Source organism: Sapajus apella, unplaced genomic scaffold, assembly GCF_009761245.1.
Source record: "Sapajus apella isolate SASKATOON/1434 unplaced genomic scaffold, GSC_monkey_1.0 scaffold59, whole genome shotgun sequence".
NCBI classification, from domain to species: Eukaryota; Metazoa; Chordata; class Mammalia; order Primates; family Cebidae; genus Sapajus; species Sapajus apella.
The window spans coordinates 8,529,444-8,548,279 of NW_022436999.1; the positions used below are offsets into that span (position 1 = coordinate 8,529,444).

At 42.0% G+C, this 18,836-nt stretch overlaps 2 protein-coding genes across 2 annotated transcripts in view; both read right to left on the bottom strand.

Annotated features, from left to right (window-relative positions):
• Window positions 1–5,068: 5,068 nt before the first annotated feature.
• HSPA2 (heat shock protein family A (Hsp70) member 2) lies at window positions 5,069–7,829 on the bottom strand. Its single transcript, XM_032245895.1, has one exon. The coding sequence runs from the start codon at window positions 7,457–7,459 to the stop codon at window positions 5,537–5,539; it is 1,923 nt and encodes a 640-aa protein (XP_032101786.1). The 5' UTR covers window positions 7,460–7,829; the 3' UTR covers window positions 5,069–5,536.
• Window positions 7,830–16,938: 9,109 nt separating this feature from the next.
• ZBTB1 (zinc finger and BTB domain containing 1) overlaps window positions 16,939–18,836 on the bottom strand; it is a 28,198-nt gene continuing 26,300 nt past the window's right edge. Inside the window, exon 3 of the mRNA XM_032246088.1 lies at window positions 16,939–17,308. Within this exon, the coding sequence (XP_032101979.1) occupies window positions 17,272–17,308 (37 nt within the window). The 3' untranslated portion in view covers window positions 16,939–17,271. The remainder of the gene's footprint in view (window positions 17,309–18,836) is intronic.

Genomic DNA, 18,836 nt, shown 5'->3' on the forward strand with positions numbered 1-18,836 from the left:
AAAAAATTAGCTGGGCATGGTGGCGCGTGCCTGTAATCCCAGCGACTCAGGAGGCTGAGGCAGGAGAATTGCCTGAACCCAGGAGGCGGAGGTTGCGGTGAGCCGAGATCGCGCCATTGCACTCCAGCCTGGGTAACAAGAGCGAAACTCCGTCCCAAAAAAAAAAAAAAAAAAAAAAAAAAAATTACCACAAAAGAAAACAGTAATGCAAAATTTTGAATTAGCAACTTCATTTTTTAAAACTTATTGTTTTTCGTGACACTATACACCTGGAGATGGCAGCTCCTGTTTATTTCTTTTGAGACATGGTCTCACTCTGTCACCCAGGCTGGAGTGCAGTAGTGTAACCTCTGCTCACTGCAACCTCTACCTCCCAGGCTCAAGGGCTTCTCCCACCTCAGCCTCCTGAATAGCTGGGACTACAGGGGTGCACCACCAAGCCTGGCTGATTTTTGCGTTTGTAGTGGAGAAAGGGTTTCACCATGCTGGCCAGGCTGGTCTCGAACTCCTGACCTCAGTGATCTGCCTGCCTTGGCCTCCCAAAGTGCTGGAATTACAGGCATGAGCCACAGCACCCAGCTGGCAGCTCCATTTTTGATTGCTTATTTACTAACTCTTCAATTCACAGACAACCTAATCAACACTGAAAGGGGTGGAAGAAAGGGCCTATGACATCTTGGTTTATTCTAAGGGAAAGATATTTTAGCTGGGCGCGGTGGCTCACGCCTGTAATCCCAGCACTTTGGGAGGCTGAGGCGGGTGGATCACGAGGTCAAGAGATCGAGACCATCCTGGTCAACATGGTGAAACCCCGTCTCTACTAAAAAAACTACAAAAAAATTAGCTGGGCATGGTGGCGCATGCCTGTAATCCCAGCTACTCAGGAGGCTGAGGCAGGAGAATTGCCTGAACCCAGGAGGCGGAGGTTGCGGTGAGCCAAGATGGTGCCATTGCACTCCGGCCTGGGTAACAAGAGCGAAACTCTGTCTCAAAAAAAAAAAAAAAAAAAAAAAGATATTTTAACATTAACCATCACCCTAATAAATTTCAGAAATGCATATACCCTAAAATATTTCCATTTCAAAAGCTGTATCAAGGCCAGTGCGATGGCTCAGGCCTGTAATTCTAGCACTTTGGGAGGCTGAGGTGGGTGGATGATCGGAGGTCACGAGTTCGAGACCAGACTGGCCAACACAGTGAAACCCTGTCTCTACTAAAAATACAAAAATTATCCGGGCATGGTGGCAGACGCCCATAATCCCAACAACTCTGAAGGCAGAGGCAGGAGAATCATTTGAACTCAGTAGGTGGAGGTTGCAGTGAGCTAAGATTATTCCACTGAACTCCAGCCTGGGCAACAAAGAGAGACTCTGTCTCAAACAAAACAAAACAATTATATGAAGAATAAATACTGGGGCCTGGCGTGGGGCTCAGGCCAGCACTTTGGGAATACAAGGCAGGCAGATCACTTGAGATCAGGAGTTCCAGACCAGCCTGGTCAACATGAGGAAACACCATCTCTACTACATAGTTCTACTACATAGCCCCAGCCATACAGGAGGCTGAGGCAGGAGAATCACTTGAACTTAGGAGGCAAAGGTTGCAATGAGCCATGACGCCATTACACTCCAGCCTGGGTGACAGAGCAAGGCTGTCTCAAAAAAAAAAAAAAAAAAAGAATACTGGGCTTTTGCCAGGCACAGTGGCTTAAACTTGTAGTACCAGCACTTTGGGAGGCCAAGGTGGGTGGATCACCTGAGGTCAGGAGTTCGAGCCCAGCCTGGCCAACATGGTGAAACCATCTCTACTAAAAATACAAAAATTAGCTGGGTATGGTGGTGCATGCCTGTAATCCCAGCTACTCAGAGGGCTGAGGCAGGAGAATTGCAGAGATTGCAGTGAGCCAAGAAGGCCCCACTGCATTCCAACCTGGGCAACAGAGTGAGACTGTGTCTCAAAAACAACAAACAAACAAAAAAAATGAAGCTTTTTCTGAAGATCCAAAATTTTCCTCAAGGAATAAAATTCTGCATCTAGTTTCTAATTCTGTAACTAATTCAGAAGTTTATTCACACCTATTTATACATTATACAACTGAATATTCCGGTGTATAAATCTAAACATATATATTCCCTTAACAATTGTGACATATGGATGTGAAGGGTTTTGTTTGTTTGTTTTTGAGATGGAGTCTTGATCTGTACAGTGGCACAATCTATGCTCATTGCAACCTCCGCCTCCCGGTTCAAGTGTTTCTCCTGCCTCAGCCACCCAAGTAGCTGGGACTGCAGGCACCCGCCACCACACCCAGCTAATTTTTTTTGTTGTTGTTGTATTTTTAGTTGAGACAGGGTTTCACCGTGTTAGCCAGGATGGTCTCAATCTCCTCACTTTGTGATCTGCCAGCCTCGGCCTCCCTAAGTGTTGGGATTATAGGCATAAGACTGGGCCAGATATGAGATATTTTTAAACTTCAGTTTAAATCGTATTCAAAAGCAAGAGGAGCATGCCTCACAACACAACTTTTATAAACTACATTCAGTTTAAAGTAAGAATATGTTATAGGTCTACTATTGGAAAGTCATAAAAATAGATTTTCTGATTTCATCTCTATGGCCAGGTTGTATTCAAGATTATACATAAAAAAATTCTCATTAAGTCTCCATGACATATTGAATGGGTAACATAAATATCACACTGTGCATGTTAAATTTACATGTGTAAATTGCAGTAATATTTCCAAACATACAAGTTTTAATGCATTTTCATTTTACATATCAATACTATAAAAAATTTCAAGTGAGTTTTTTTTGAAATTTCACATCTCAAATACTGTAGACAACTGGTTGTGTCATTTGGCAGGTGTCTAGATTTGTTTCCTCAAAACAGGGACAATTATATTAATTAAACATTCAGATAAGAATTTCAGATAAATGCCTGTTGGAGAAATGTAATTCTTCCATCCCTTAACATTCTGTATATATGTATATATACATACTGAATTTGCTTTAGTCATGACCACTAGTCCCGAACATAACCCACTACTTAGTTCAAGTGATACTAGTTATTCGTTAAACTGTAATTTAGCCCCATCCTAACATCAAGTACTTTTTCCACTGTTATTTGACTATGGCTCATCTAACATCTGCTAAGGAGTTCCAGGAGTTATCAAGTTACCAGTTTCAACTGACCCTTGGAAAGTGAATGGCTACTTTGGTGGTTTTATTTTAGGAATATACAAATCTAGGTAAATTTGAAAAGAGAAAATTAAATAAGAAACACTCTCAAGAATGGTAGGAGTTTTACAAATTACTTCTCAAAATAATAGAAAATGAAATATCTACCCAGATTGATGTTAGTATTATAGGAAGTTACCGGAGGCCAGGCCATAGGATCAAAGACTACTAATGGTCATTTTTGAATACTTTAGAAACTAATCCCTTAAGTGAGGTCTAAAATGAGTCATACTTACACCAAACTGTACTTACAGAAGGACTCCATTATATTCTGAAGTTAGAGCAAGGAATGAACACTTTCAACTTTTTAAAAAAAGAACTAATAAAAAGGGAACAGAATGGGTATTATCTTGATAAAGCTCACAGTAAACATCACTGTAAAGCTACAATTAACCTGATTTTGTACTACCATAGTAGTTTGTCAAATATTTATGCCTGTAGTCCATGAAACATCCTTAAATGGTCATTGCTGAAAAATTTCCACCAATGTGACTCCTGCACTGATAAATTGGAATTATCTACAGCATTTCAGAGTATGAAAAGCAGTTTTCTTTAAAAAAAAAAAAAAAAAAAAAGATGTTTATTTTAAAGCAGTTTCACTGTTGCCTATTTATCTTCCTCCCCCTCCCCAAATGAAGCTTGCTAAAAAGGAAAAAAAAAAATCTTATCTGTACTTAAGAGTCAACTCTTGTGTGAAAGGGTCGTTACCAAAGGCCAGTATTCTTAGGCTAACTTCTTACCTAGTTTTAAAATTATTACTCATAGTGTTATTCATAAAATTAATCTCTCTGCATGACATAGATGAGTCCACTACTAAATTGAAGATACAGCTTTCATAACTATTATGAGCAACATGAAACAAACCTATATCATTTGGAAAGATATCAAAATGTCTATGTGCAATAGAAACATTAGGTTCACTATGCGTTTTCCTATTGGTTTTACTGAATTTCTCACAAGTTCTTCTTAAAGAGAATAAGAAAGGAGTAAACAGGTCATTTCACTAAAAAATAAAAATGAATTCCTTTCTCCAAACGATGTGAATTTTAAAGCTTAAGTCCAGGATCGTGTATCACCAAAGGGCTACAATATTCCTATCTATAACAATCTCAAATTGGATATGAAGGAAAATGGACAAGCTGTATATTAACAAAATACAAGACTAGTACAGTCTGCCTTTTAAAAAAGAAATCTATTGTAGTGATTTAAAGCAAGTATTGCAAAAGCATTATGATTCCCAAATCAGAAAAAAAAAAAAAAAAATATATATATATATATATATATCTGTTTCCCTACCCAAGTAATTCTGCTGGAAACATGCTACTAGAATTTGCCATAAGCTCAGAAGTTGAGCTGTTTTACTAGAAAATTAAAACAAGTTTGACTAAATGTATACTCAATATTAAGTCACTTGAAAACTCGCCTGCTGTCTCTTGTTTCAGGCTACTGTATGTCACTAAAAGTAACTTGTTTCCATAATTCCTTTGGCAATTATAAGACAACTTCTGCCCAGCTTTTGTTAAAGACATATTTTATACTTAACCCCAGACTATAGCTCATGTTTTCCTGGAATATTCAGATGAATTTTCATTTGCACACTTAAGTTGTAGGAGAGTTTGGGTACACTAGGAAGACTCCCACTCAGGTTTCTGTATTTAAGGGTGGGTGAAGTTTACCCAGATTCTTCTCCCCTTAAGTTGTTGAATTCAAGGCAGCACCCTCATCTGGGAATTAAACAAGATTGGTTAGATAAATTTCACATCATACTAATATCTTAAAGACTAATGTGGGAAAATATAAAGGAAGGAAAATTGAAAACTCCAAGACAGTAATTTTGAGATCAATTTCAGCTTTACTTTAAATTTGCATTTGTGCATTTGTTTCCAAAAGGATACCTGTCCTTAACATTACTGCAATGTTCAGTTTAAAATAGCACATAAAAATAAACAATTCAAGCTCCTCTATATTTTATTGTTTCCAAGCTTCTATAGAACAGGTGTGCAAACTTCAGGTTTCTCATCTCAATCAAATCTCCATGCACCAACTAATCAAAAATGCTCAAGTCAGCAAACACACAAAATGCATTAAAGAGAAACCTCAAATAATGTTTTTAAAAACCAAACTTTGTAACTAACCTTTTATAATTAACCTAAGTTGTTGCACCTCCATTTGCATACACCAATCTAAAGACTTCCAGTAATAGATCTCATACTTGGCACAAGGACATTTCAAAGAAACAAAAAAAGAAAAAAGAAAACAAAGAGAAAGGCAAAGAGGTTTACGCTGACTTGAGTGCAAGCTTAGTCCACTTCTTCGATGGTCGGTCCCCCGGAGGCTCCTGAACCTCCGCTGCTGCCGCCGCCGCCGCCAGGACCGCCTTGGTAAAGTTTGCTGATGATGGGGTTGCAAATTCTTTCGAGCTCTTTCTGCTTGTGTTCAAACTCATCTTTTTCTGCCATCTGGTTTCGGTCGAGCCAGTTGATCACCTCCTGACACTTGTCGAGGATCTTGTTTTTGTCCTGCTCGCTAATCTTGCCCCTCAGTTTCTCGTCTTCCACCGTCTGCTTGATGTTGTAGGTATAGGACTCCACGGCGTTTTTGGCCGCGACTCGGTCGCGATTCGCCTCATCCTCCGACTTGTACCGCTCCGCCTCCTGCACCATCCGGTCAATGTCGTCCTTGCTCAGACGACCTTTGTCGTTGGTAATGGTGATTTTGTTTTCCTTACCGGTGCTCTTGTCGGCGGCGGTAACGTTAAGAATGCCGTTGGCGTCGATGTCGAAGGTAACCTCGATCTGGGGGACCCCGCGGGGAGCAGGGGGAATCCCGGTCAGGTCGAACTTGCCCAGCAGGTTATTGTCCTTGGTCATGGCCCGTTCGCCCTCATATACCTGCACCAGCACGCTGCTCTGGTTGTCTGAGTAGGTGGTGAAGGTCTGCGTCTGCTTGGTGGGGATTGTGGTGTTCCTCTTGATGAGTGGGGTCATGACACCGCCAGCTGTCTCGATACCCAGTGACAGCGGGGTCACGTCGAGTAGCAGCAGGTCCTGCACGTTCTCCGATTTGTCACCGATGAGGATGGCCGCCTGCACCGCAGCGCCATAGGCCACCGCCTCGTCGGGGTTGATGCTCTTGTTCAGCTCCTTGCCGTTGAAGAAATCCTGCAGCAGCTTCTGGATCTTGGGGATACGAGTGGAGCCGCCCACCAGCACAATCTCCTGGATCTGGCCCTTGTCCAGCTTGGCGTCGCGCAGCGCTTTCTCCACCGGCTCCAGGGTCCCGCGGAAGAGGTCGGCATTGAGCTCTTCGAAGCGGGCGCGGGTGATGGACGTGTAGAAGTCCACGCCCTCGTAGAGCGAGTCGATCTCGATGCTTGCCTGCGTGGACGAGCTCAGGGTGCGTTTGGCTCGCTCGCAGGCGGTGCGCAGCCGCCTCACGGCGCGCTTGTTGGGCCCAATGTCCTTCTTGTGCTTGCGCTTGAACTCCTCCGCCAGGTGGCTCACCATGCGGTTGTCGAAGTCCTCGCCGCCCAGGTGGGTGTCGCCGGCCGTGGACTTCACCTCGAAGATGCCATCCTCGATGGTCAGAATAGACACGTCGAAGGTGCCGCCGCCCAGGTCAAAGATGAGCACGTTCTTCTCGCCGCCCGCACAGCCCTTCTTGTCGAGGCCGTAGGCTATGGCCGCCGCCGTGGGCTCATTGATGATTCGCAGCACGTTGAGCCCGGTGATGGTGCCCGCGTCCTTGGTGGCCTGGCGCTGCGAGTCGTTGAAATAGGCCGGGACCGTGATGACCGCGCTGTGCACCTTGCCCCCCAGGTAGGCTTCCGCGATCTCCTTCATCTTCGTGAGGACCATGGAGGATATCTCCTCCGGGAAGAAGGTCTTGGTCTCCCCCTTGTACTCCACTTGCACTTTGGGCTTGCCTCCCTCGCTCACTACCCGGAACGGCCAGTGTTTCATGTCCGACTGCACGGTGGCGTCCTCGAACTTCCGTCCGATCAGCCTCTTGGCGTCGAAGATGGTGTTGGTGGGGTTCATGGCCACCTGGTTCTTGGCGGCGTCGCCGATGAGGCGCTCGGTGTCCGTGAAGGCCACGTAGCTGGGGGTGGTGCGGTTGCCCTGGTCGTTGGCGATGATCTCCACCTTGCCATGTTGGAAGACCCCCACGCACGAGTAGGTGGTGCCCAGGTCGATGCCGATAGCCGGGCCGCGGGCAGACATCCTGACTGAAAGGCGAGCGATGTTAGGACGGGAAAACCAGGGAGACGCACCCCGCGGCGTCAGCTAACGGTCGCCGCACACCGAGCACTACCAACAACTCCCCACTCCCGGTGCCCGGTTCCCGGTCCTTATAGCCGCCTCCGCGAACTCCCAGACCCAATCCGCTCCCGGGACCGCCCTCACAAACTCTTCCAGCCCCACCGCGGGCTTGGCTGGGTCGGAGTGACTAGCCGGTGGCCCAACAGATTTCAAGCTGGACGAGGGGCGGGACTCCGCCCGCGCCAGGAGACAGAGGGGCGGCCGTTATGTAAATGAGGCTCCTCCCAGACTCCCGGCCGCTGAGCCGCGGCACTTCGCGCGCCCCCGGCTCCTTGCGGACGTTAGGCGCGCGCTCCCGGAGCCAGGTGTACGCGCTTTTTCGCGGTCTTTGCTCTAGTCGACGTGTTCGGATTGGCAGGTCTCGCGGCCAATGAGCAACGCGGACTGGGGCGTGGCATCGGGAGGTGGCGTGTAAGGGGAGCCGGGTGAGGAGAGCGGCTGGGAGGGTTAGCTCAAGTCCTAAGGCTTTAACTGCAGTTCAGTGCCAGGTGTACCGACTCATTGATCACGCAGGGGCGGAGGAACTTATTCTGAGTTGGTTGCACCGAAGAAATACGGCTTTAGCAGCCTGTTTTCCCCCGCGCCGTCCAAGCAGAGGGAATGGGGAGTTGGCGTGGCTTGAAGGGTGAGGGCGGCTCCCTTGTGCAGGGAGAAAAGAAAAGAAAATATTGTGTAAACCGGCGGTCGGCCTCCTGGAATTTTACAGTGCGTGCTTCGCGGTGTCTCGGTGGTTGTGAGCACTCGATTAAAACTGCCTGGCGGGGGCCCTGCGCGGTAGGCCGAGCCTGTAATCCCAGCACTTTGGGAGGCCGAGGCGGGCGGATCACGAGGTCAAGAGATCGGGACCATCCTGGCCAGTGCGGTGAAACCCCCGTCTCTAAAAATACAAAACACGAGGTCAAGAGATCGAGACCATCCTGGCCAATAAAACCCGTCTCTAAAAATACAAAAATTAGCTGGACTTGGCAGGTGGGGGGAGAGAACCTGAGCCCGGGATGAGGCTGACCGTTTTCCCGCGCCACGTGAGGGCGGCTGGCTGGACCGCAGACCAGGGAGTGGCAGCGACTCGTCCTCCTAGGAGCCTGCATTTAAACCCTCCCAGCCTCTTCCTTTTTCCTGCTTGTCCTGCCGCTTTAAACTTTCTAGTTTCTCCTTCCTGTTCATTCTATTGCTTATTTTAGGTCGCAAGTGTTCTATCCACTGCTTTGAGTTCTTGACTGGAAAACCCATAATATAATCAATCAGTCAAAACCCACTCGTTGAAACACCATAAAGTCACTCAGTTAAGGTCACCCCGGCACACAAGCGCGTTGTGTTCGTGAAGTAGTCATGTTTCTGACTCCGCTCAATGGAATGGAATGATTTTCTTTGGCTGTGCTGAGGTTAATATTGGAGGCATAAACCCTGCGAAGACGGTAGATGAAAAGCAGCACGATTCACTTCCTCCTGTTTCACAGGTATGTGAGGAAGGTCTGGAAAATACTCTGGCACCAGGTGATTATCTGTAGAAGTAGGTTCCCAAATAAATAGGCTCCTGGACAGGCGCAGAGGCTCACGCGTGTAATCCCAGCACTTTGGGAGACCGAGGCGGGCGGATCGCTTGAGGTCAGGAGTTCGAGACAAGCCTGGCTAACATGGTGAACCCCATCCCTACTAAAAATACATAAATTAGCCTGGCGTGGTGACACGTAGTCTCAGCTACCGGAGGCCGAGGTTGCAGTGAATAGAGACCGCGCCACTGCACTCCAGCCTGGGGGACAGAGCGAGACTCCGTCTCTAAAATAAAAGGGCTCCAGGAGGAAGCAAAGACAGTTATCACTTCACATAATGTGTGTGGGGAGGCTTGGGGAAGCGTTTTCATAAAGCTTGAACAGTAACCTACCTACTACGTGGCAGTAAAAAGCCAAATGAAATGGGCTGGCCTTCAGAGGTGGAGAGTCTAATAAAACAGTAAACATAATTCGGGAGAAGCGCTGAAAGAAAAGCACCGTGGAACACAGAGGGGCACACCCAGGCTGAGGGAAAAGTGTGTTGCTGGGGGCTGCCTGGAAGAGGTGGCATGCCTGAGCTGGGAGCTGACGTTTGCCAGCAGAGTAGGAAAGTCATTCTTTACATAGATAGTGTATGGGCGAAGATGAGAGAGAACTAGGACTTCTGTACAGAAAATAGTGTCACTGAAAGGAAGGGATACAGGCAAGAAATAGGCTCTTCAGGTGGATAGGATACATTTCAGAGCTTTTTGTACCACATGGTCTTTTTCCTGAGGCTTTGGGCAGTCCTTTAAAGCAGGCTAGTAATGTGGAGCCCATGTAAAAGTTGTGTGAAATGGTGCAGGAGAGAAGTTTTTTTGTTTGTTTGTTTTGTATTGTTTTGTTTTGAGACAGAGTCTTGCTCCAGGCTGAAGTGGCACGATCTCGGCTCACTGCAACCTCCACCTCCTGAGTTCAAGTGATTGTCCTGCCTCCGCTTCCCCGAGTAGCTGGGATTACAGGCGCCCGCCGCCAGTCCCGGCTAATTTTTTGTATTTTCAACAGAGACGGTTTTTCACCGTGTTCCCGAAGCTGGTCTCGAACTGCTGAGCTCAGGCAATCCACGCACCTTGGCCTCCCAAAGTGCTAGGATTACAAGAGTGAGCCACTGCCACGAGCCTGGACTTGGAAAAAAGCTTTTGTCAAACTGAAAAGTTATCTGTGACCAAAAAGTAATGTTGACAGAATTCTATAAAGTAAGTCAATGAACATTTAAGATTATTTTACCTAGTGAACTATATCATTTCCAGTTTTTAAGAACATAATTTGCTATTAATTGGTTAATTTCTTCAGTTAGTGCTATTTTTAACCATAATTCCCATCTTGTTTTCCATGATATTGAGAAAATTTTGAAAAAGGAGACCTTTTAAAGAAAATATTAGGGGCCAGGCGCGGTAGCTGAGGCCTGTAATCCCAGCACTTTGGGAGGACGAGGTGGGCGGATCACGAGGTCTAGAGATCGAGACCATCCTGACCAACATGGTGAAACCCCGTCTCTACTAAAAATACAAAAATTAGCTGGGCATGGTGGCATGTGCCAATAGTCCCAGTTACTCTGGAGGCTGAGGCAGGAGAACTGAACCCGGGAGGTGGAGGTTGCAGTGAGCCGAGATTGTGCCACTGCACTCCAGCCTGGCACCTGGCAACGAAGCAAGACTCTGTCTCAAAAAAAAAAAAAAAAAAGAAAGAAAATATTAGGAAGGCTGGCGTGGTGGCTCACACCTATAATCCCAGCACTTTGGGAGGCCAAGATGGGTGGATCACGAGGTCAGGAATTCAAGACCAGCCTGGCCAAGATGGTAAAGCCCTATCTCTGCTGAAAATACAAAAATTTTAGTCAGGTGTGATGGCAAGCACCTGTAATCCCAGCTACCTGGGAGGCTGAGGCAGAGAATTGCTTGAACCTGGGAGACGGAGGTTGCAGTGAACTGAGACTGCACCACTGCACTTCAGCCTAGGCGACAGAGAGAGAATCCTGTCTCAAAAAAAAAAGAAAAAATATTAGAAAAACAAGGATAAAACCCAGACTTTTCTAATTGAAGGTGTCATGAATTGTGAGTACAGATCTCTTGATTTTATTCTTCAAAATTCTTGTCTTTTGTGTAGTTGGGAGGGATGTTTGTTTTTTTTGTTTTTTTGAGACAGTCTCATTCTGTTGCCAGGCGCCAGGCTGGAGTGCAGTGGCACAATCTCGGCTCACTGCAACCTCTGCCTCCTGGGTTCAAGCAATTCTCCTGCCTCAGCCTCCTGAGTAGCTGGGACTACAGGCGCAGGCCACCACACCCAGCTAATTTTTGTATTTTTAGTAGAGATGGGGTTTCACTATGTTGGCCAGGATGGTCTCCATCTCTGGACCTCGTGATCCGCCCACCTCGGCCTCCCAAAGTGCTAGGATTACAGGCATGAACTACCTCGCCTGGCCAATGTTTGTTTTTTGAGATGGAATCTTGTTTTGTCACCCAGGCTAAGTGCAGTGGCTCGCTGCAACCTCTGCCTCCTGAGTTCAAGAGATTCTCATGCCACAGCCTCCAGAATAGCTGGGATTACTTATATGCACCAGCATGCCCGTCTAATTTTTGTATTTTTGGTAGAGACAGGGTTTCATCATGTTTGCCAGGCTGATCTCTAACCCCTGGCTTCAAGTGGTGGCCCATCTCGGCTTCCCAAAGTGCTGGGATTACAGGCCTGAGTTTTCTTTTCTTTTTAAAGAAAAGAGGAAGTTTGTGGGCTGTAAGCAATGCAAATTCTTTGTATAACTGATGATATATGACTTAGAGATACAGTCTCAACTACAACTGAAACAAAGAATGTGAGAAAAGCAAATTCTTTAGATCTCTTGTATTCAGTCAGCCCTCACACACTTACCTCAAGCAAACCAAGATTGCAAAAGAGCAAGCAGGCCAGAGTTCTCATACAGAAACACTAGAATTAGAGCTTCAGAGGAATAGTTTCTTTTGCACAGTGACTGTGCTACCTCTGTGCACAGTTATTACAAACACATCTTGCAATCTGACCACCACATTCATCTTTGACACAGCTTTCTGAAACCACAGTAGCAATTATACCTGTATTTTCATTAGCCATGTGTATTTTTTTCTGCTCTTACTTTTCAACTAGTAAATTGATGTTTTATATGTTCCGTAGTTGTGGCATCTTAAGCTTTTCCCAAAAAAGACACTGTATTTGTATTTTGAAGGTTTTTATGTTTGTTTTAAGAGACAGGGACTTGCTCTATCACCCAGGCTGGAATGCAGTGGCAGACTCACAGCTTGCACAAGCAATCCTCCCACCTCAGCCTCCAGAGTGATTTGGACTATAGGCATGTACCAACATGCCCGGCTAATTTTTATATTTTTGTAGAGATGGGGTTTTGCCATGTTGGCCAGGCTAGTCTGGAACTCCTGAGCTCAAGCTATCGAGCAGCCTCAGCCTACCAAAGTGCTGGGATTACAATAGTGAGCCATCGCACCTGGCCAATATTTTTTCTTTATATTAAATATGCTCATGCCTTTCATTTAGCATTACTCATCATGGGATTTATTCTAAGGAAGTAATAGGAAATGCAGGTAGTATTATTTATGTTAACAATAATAGAAAGGAAATGGTTTAAATATCCAAAATAAGAGATTAACTAAATTATAGTACATTCATATGATGATTTCTTATGCAGCCGTAAAAAAGGGTTTACAAGATTTTTAACAACACAGGAAAATGTTCTTGGTATAATTAAGTGAATAAAATATATGAAACTTGTATCTTATATGTAGGATAATCTTATAGAGATTTAAAATGCATAAAAATTGGTTATCTATAAGGTAGCACTATCAGTAATTTTTCTAAGTTTCCTTACTGTACTTTTACAATTGATTTTGAGAACTTGATATTAACAGCTGTATTAGTCCATTTTCATGCTGCTGACAAAGACTCCTGAGACTGGGTAATTTACAAGAGAAAAAGAGGTTTAATGGACTCACAGTTCCACATGGCTGGAGAAGTCTCACAATCATGGCAGAAGGCACATCTTACATGGTAGCAGGCAAAAGAGAATGAGAACCAAGCCAAAGGAGTTTCCCCTTATAAAACCATGAGATCTTACTACCACAAGTTATATGTCAGCAAGCAAGAGAGAATGAGAAGAATGAGAACCAAGTGAAAGGGATTTCCCTTTATAAAACCATCTGCTCTTACTACCAGTAGAATGGTATGGGAGAAACTGCCCCTGTGATTCAATTATCTTTCACGAGGTCCCTCCCACAACACATGGGAATTATGGGAACTACAATTCAAGGGGAGATTTGGGTGGGGTCACAGGCAAACCATATCAACAGTTGAAACAAAGTTTATTAGTCTTACATAGAAATTATTTCTGATTTTCAACAAGTGAACTCTCTCTTTGGTGATTATAAATGCTAGGGTGTTTCAAAGTGTTCTTCAAATCCAAAGACTAAGGCTCTGCAGATTAAATGGTGGAAAAATAAGAGTTTTAACATATGTCAAATCCTCCATAATTAATTCTTAGCACCCAGAAGAATGCCTGGAAAGCAGTAGTAAATCACTAGCTCAGTATTTATTAAAAGTGACCTGAGACACATTATTTAACAAAAAACCTGAAAATAATAACTTCATTTTTTTTCTTTATAGTAGGAAGATACTCTGCCTACCTCTTATATTTCTGTACTAAATGACACTGCAGAGACCGAAAGTTAAAACAAATTCATATCTGAAAAGATTTGTACTAGAGATACAAAGGTGAGTAAGATATGGCCTAAAACTATGTGCCTGGGTATTAGACCTTGCCCTCAGGAGACTGAGCAATAATAAATTTTTGCAGAATTACTAGGGAAAGAAAACTCCGAACTTGTGGATTTTTCGTAAAATCCTCTCAATCTCCACCCAGGCACAACCTTCACAAGGGTTGTAAATTATCCTGAGGAGATAATATTGGCCTGAAGAAAAGATGGAGTAACAGCCTCTAATCTGAAGACCTTAAAGGCAAACTGAAATTCAACTAATGATTATCTTTAAGATCTCTGTAAATACTGCCTTTTTATAATTCTTATAAAGTGCTCTGTCCTAAAGTGTTTCTTCACCTATAACTACAGGAAAAAACTTGCCATTTGTTTCTTTGAATCTTAAAAAACTCAGTCCTGAAGTTACAGTTAAGCTGTAGATACACAGTAGGCTGGGGTAAGACACTTCCACACATGGTATAGAAGGTTAAGAAACCTGAACCTGGAAGACTTTTTCCAGAAGAGAAGTTAATCTGTGACAGTAGCAGACAAATTGCACCTACTTCAGCTTTTAATGCTAACATAGACCATTGTGAAATAGACTGAAATAATCTGGAAGAAGTGAGGCTGTCCTTTACTTGGAGAATCAGACTCAATATGCAGTTAATTGTTAATACTTACTTAATTCTTAAACTGAAAAAATAAAACGAATTATACTGGCGAAGAAGTTATTTCTCTGAATAGTAAATTGTGTTTGTTATTTGAAAAATGAATTAACCCTCTCTGAAAGAGCTGAACACTTTCAGTGGAGATTTATAAGTAATTATTTCTGTGTGTAGTTAGAAGGAAACCCAGACCAGATGCAGTGGCTCATACCCACAATCCCAGCACTTGGGAGACCAAGGCAGGAGGATCACTTGAGCCCAGGAGTTCAAGACCAACCTGGGCAACATAGGGAGACCCCATCTCTACAAAAAAATTTAAAAATTAGCAGGCATTGTGGTGGGCACCTATAGTCCTAGCTACTAGGGTAGCTAAGATGAGAGGATCCCCTGGAGCCCAGGAATCTAAGGTTATAGTGAGTTATCATCTTGCCACTACTTTCCAGGCTGAGTGACAGATCATTCTTCTATACTGAAAGAAATCAGGATCTGGCAATAAGAAATTTGGCTAATTCTCTTTGTGCACATCTTAAGCTACTTGAGAACATCATACTTAGCTATATCAGATACTTTATTATTGTGGTATTAGAGAATGGAAGGAGTTGATAATTTTCAAACTAATAATTTTTTAAGTGGCCAAATTGAAAAAATGCAGTATAAATAAAAGTAATATACAGACAATTTAACTTAGGAACATAGAGGAGGAAATTTTATTAGGTAAAAACAATGAATTAAAAAATATAACAAAAGTACTTTATGTAACCCAATAATTTCATTTTATACTATATACTAAAATACAGAAAATAATCACATTGTAGAATGCATTTATACCATTTATAATTATTATAATTCATTACATTTATAGTTAGTACAGTCAAAATTGAAGCCATTTTATTTAGTAAACATAATTCCACCAGTCAAAAATTAATTACTGATTTATTACCATTTTGATCTGGCACCTTTAATTATTGGTAATAATCTTTTTTTTTTTTTTCCTACTTATGTTTAGAAGCCTGCAGTTCTGTATACCTCCTCATGTTCCCAAAAGAGATTAACTCTAGGGTTTTTTAGACTCTAACAACTTCCCTAGGCTTATTTGTTTTGTTTCTCTTAAAGTAGTTGAATTCACATGTATTTGAACTCTTAAGTGGATTTTTCTCTTCTTTCTACCCTCTATCACATTGTAATTAACTCTTTCTCAGATTTTTACCTAGTCTAATTATTAGAATGAATATTCAAGTTATTCTGCTTTCTAGCGAAGGTTTTTTAAATGATGTAACTTCTGCACATACTATTAAAAATACTCTAAATCTCTGTGCTTCTTGTTAAAACATTTGAAGAAATAATCATAAAAATAAAGTAAGCATTTCTCAAAATATGTACCATCTTGATATTGAGAAGAAACAAAATAATAATAAGGAATTGGGTACATAAACAGAAGTAAAACTACAAATATATTCAGAATAAGGAAATAAAATTCATATGGTTAGGAAATGTGTATATGTATAGATAGATAGATAGATAGATAGATAGATATAAAAAAAACAGAGCATTTGTTGCCAGGGTAAAATCTCACCAAATAGTTCACTTCTCCATTAAATATTTTTTTAAACATGTTAACCATCATTTCATTAAACACTTAAATTTTATGTTGAAATTTGAAAGCTGACAAGCATGGTTTATACATAAATATTGAGAATAAGTATTTTAACAGAAATTAATTCTGCCTTATTAGGTTATATTGCCAAGTTCAAAAGAAAATAAGGTGTCTAGTTTGTGAAAATCTACCACTATTGAAGCAATACCACTTCTGTTCTTCCTTTAAGTTAACTTATTTAAAAGGGAGTTTCATTAATATAAATGATCAAGATTGTGATTGGCATATACAATGGAAAAGGAAAAAGGCGAGTGTTTTACTACAGTGAGTAATAACCAAATTATCTTATTAAAATATTCGTCTTAAATTTTTTTATGTGTACCCATTACTTTTTATATGCTATAGATTTTTGGTGTAACTTTTTAAATTGCCTAAGTACATTTCATAATACTTAAGCTATAATTCTAGTTATTTTAAGCTTAGAATTATCCATATAGATTTTTGATTGTATCTTTATAAACTTTTTTTTTTTTGAGATGGAGTCTCACTCCCATCGTGCAACATGGAGTGCAGTGGTATGATCTTGGCTCATTGCAACCTCCACCTCTCAGGTTCAAGCAATTCTCCTTTCTCAGCCTCCCGAGTAGCTGGGATTACAGGCGTGCGCCACCATGCCTGGCTAATTTTTGTATTTTTAGTAGAGACAGGGTTTCACCATGTTGGTGAAACTGGTCTTTAACTCCTGACCTCAGGTGATCCACCTGCCTCGGCCTCCCAAAGTGCTAGGATTACAGGCGTGCGCCACCACACCCAGCCATATCTCTTTATATTTACAGTGGCCTAACAAGCTCTTTTATTTTAGAATGACCCTTGAAGATAATTAGCATACAAAGTTTCATTTTAGTATAGCTGTAACCACTGATGTTGTGTGAATTTTCTAGTTACTTTTCTTTAGCAGATTTTACACAAATATTAGAGAGTCACTATGAATCAATTTTGTTACAACAAAGTGATTCCAAAGTGATCTTTAATGAGTTTTCTTGGATCTTTGCAACTGGAACTTTTTGGGTTGATGAAGTTTGTCAGGAAGACAGAAAAGATGGTGCCACTTCAGATCTGATATTCCTGGGTCTGCACTTAAAGATTATCTGTTGAAGATTGATTCTTCCCCATGTCCTCTCCAAATTCAGAGCTCTCACTTCTCCACAGGTTTAGAAGTCCCTATTTCACCACTGCCACACAGAAAAAGACAAAACTCAAGAAAAATAATATTACAAGTTGACTGCTCTACAAGATACAACATAATTCTTAGATCAGAATTTGTTGGCTTTGGCACTAGGCCAACACACTGTTAACAGAACAGAAAATGGAGACACAACATAGCCCCTAGAATTTAAATTTAATTACTTCCAGAATGTAACTCATACCATTCAAATATAAAATGTTCTTATTAATATATCAGTAGAACACATAAATATGTAACATAAAAAGAGATGGGGTCAGACAAGTAGAAGAAAGTAGGGAGGAAGGAAGCAGTTCAGAAGTGTTTTCCTTCAAATAAAATGATTTTACAATGTACTCTAACATGTTAATGGCAAATCTCTGATTGAAACATAAATCTAACAAATTGTTTTAAAGTTCATGTTCTTTTTACTGTCTTCAGCCACTCTGCAAATGAAAATAAACATACACACAAATACACATACGTGCACAAAAGAAGAGGGGTTTTCCTGCAAATTCCTAGGCTTAGCCTCCTAAACTGCCCTAGCGATTCTGAGTAAAATTATATTTTCAGCAACACTGCTTTGCCCTCATAATAATGATCCTTAATTATTTTTTTTTAATTTTTAAAAATAAAATAAATTGTCTTGAGATGTTTTCCTCACATCACAGAACATAAGCATTTGAAAGAAAAGATGGTTCATAATCTGGATGCTTAGAATTAATGTTTCTAATGTCTAAAAATGAGCTCTCCTGATTCTGTTTGATATGAGCAATTGGCTTAAGGAAAATAAAAACATGTTAACTTTTTAAGTAAGTGGGGGCTTTGTAAGCTGTATAATTAACTGTTCCTTCCTCAAGTAGGAAAAAACAAATGCAAATTTTCTCACATAAAATTATTGATATCCCTGACTCTGATATGAAATAATCTTTTAAATTTTGCTCTTCCTTTGGCCCTAGATGTTCCTGTGATTTCACTTAATACAGTGATGACTAGAACATTGATAGATTCAGTTCAGAGCCATGTAATTTAATTGTAATTTTCATACTATCTTTTTTGGTTGGCAGTGAGCTGGATAATGAGAAATTATAATGGCTCTCCACCCCTTAGTGATCTGTGGCGGATTTTGATAGAAAGGATGAGCAATTTTGACACTACTAATCGACTGCAGTGATTTGGTTCTCCTCAATAAGGAAACAACTTAAGTAGGATTTAAATTTCTTAATGCTAAATTCAACCAATTGTGTGCATAAATGTAAGTGGTATTGTTTCAAAATTAGCATCAGTTTTTTGTTTTTTTTTTTTTGAGGTGGAGTCTGTCTCTGTCTCCCAGGCTGGAGTGCAGTGGCACGATATCGGCTCACTGCAACCTCTGTCTCCTGTGTTCAAGCGATTCTCCTGCTTCAGTCTCTGGAGTAACTGGGACTACAGGCATTTGCCACCCCTCCCAGCTAATTTTTTTGTATTTTTAGTAGAAGGGTTTCATCATGTTGGCCAGGCTGGTCTCGAATTCCTGACCTCAGGTGATCCACCTGCCT

What these genes read in the sequence shown, in the direction of transcription:
- HSPA2 (XM_032245895.1), bottom strand. Translation starts at nt 7,459, where the DNA reads ATGTCTGCCCGCGGCCCGGCTATCGGCATCGACCTGGGCACCACCTAC.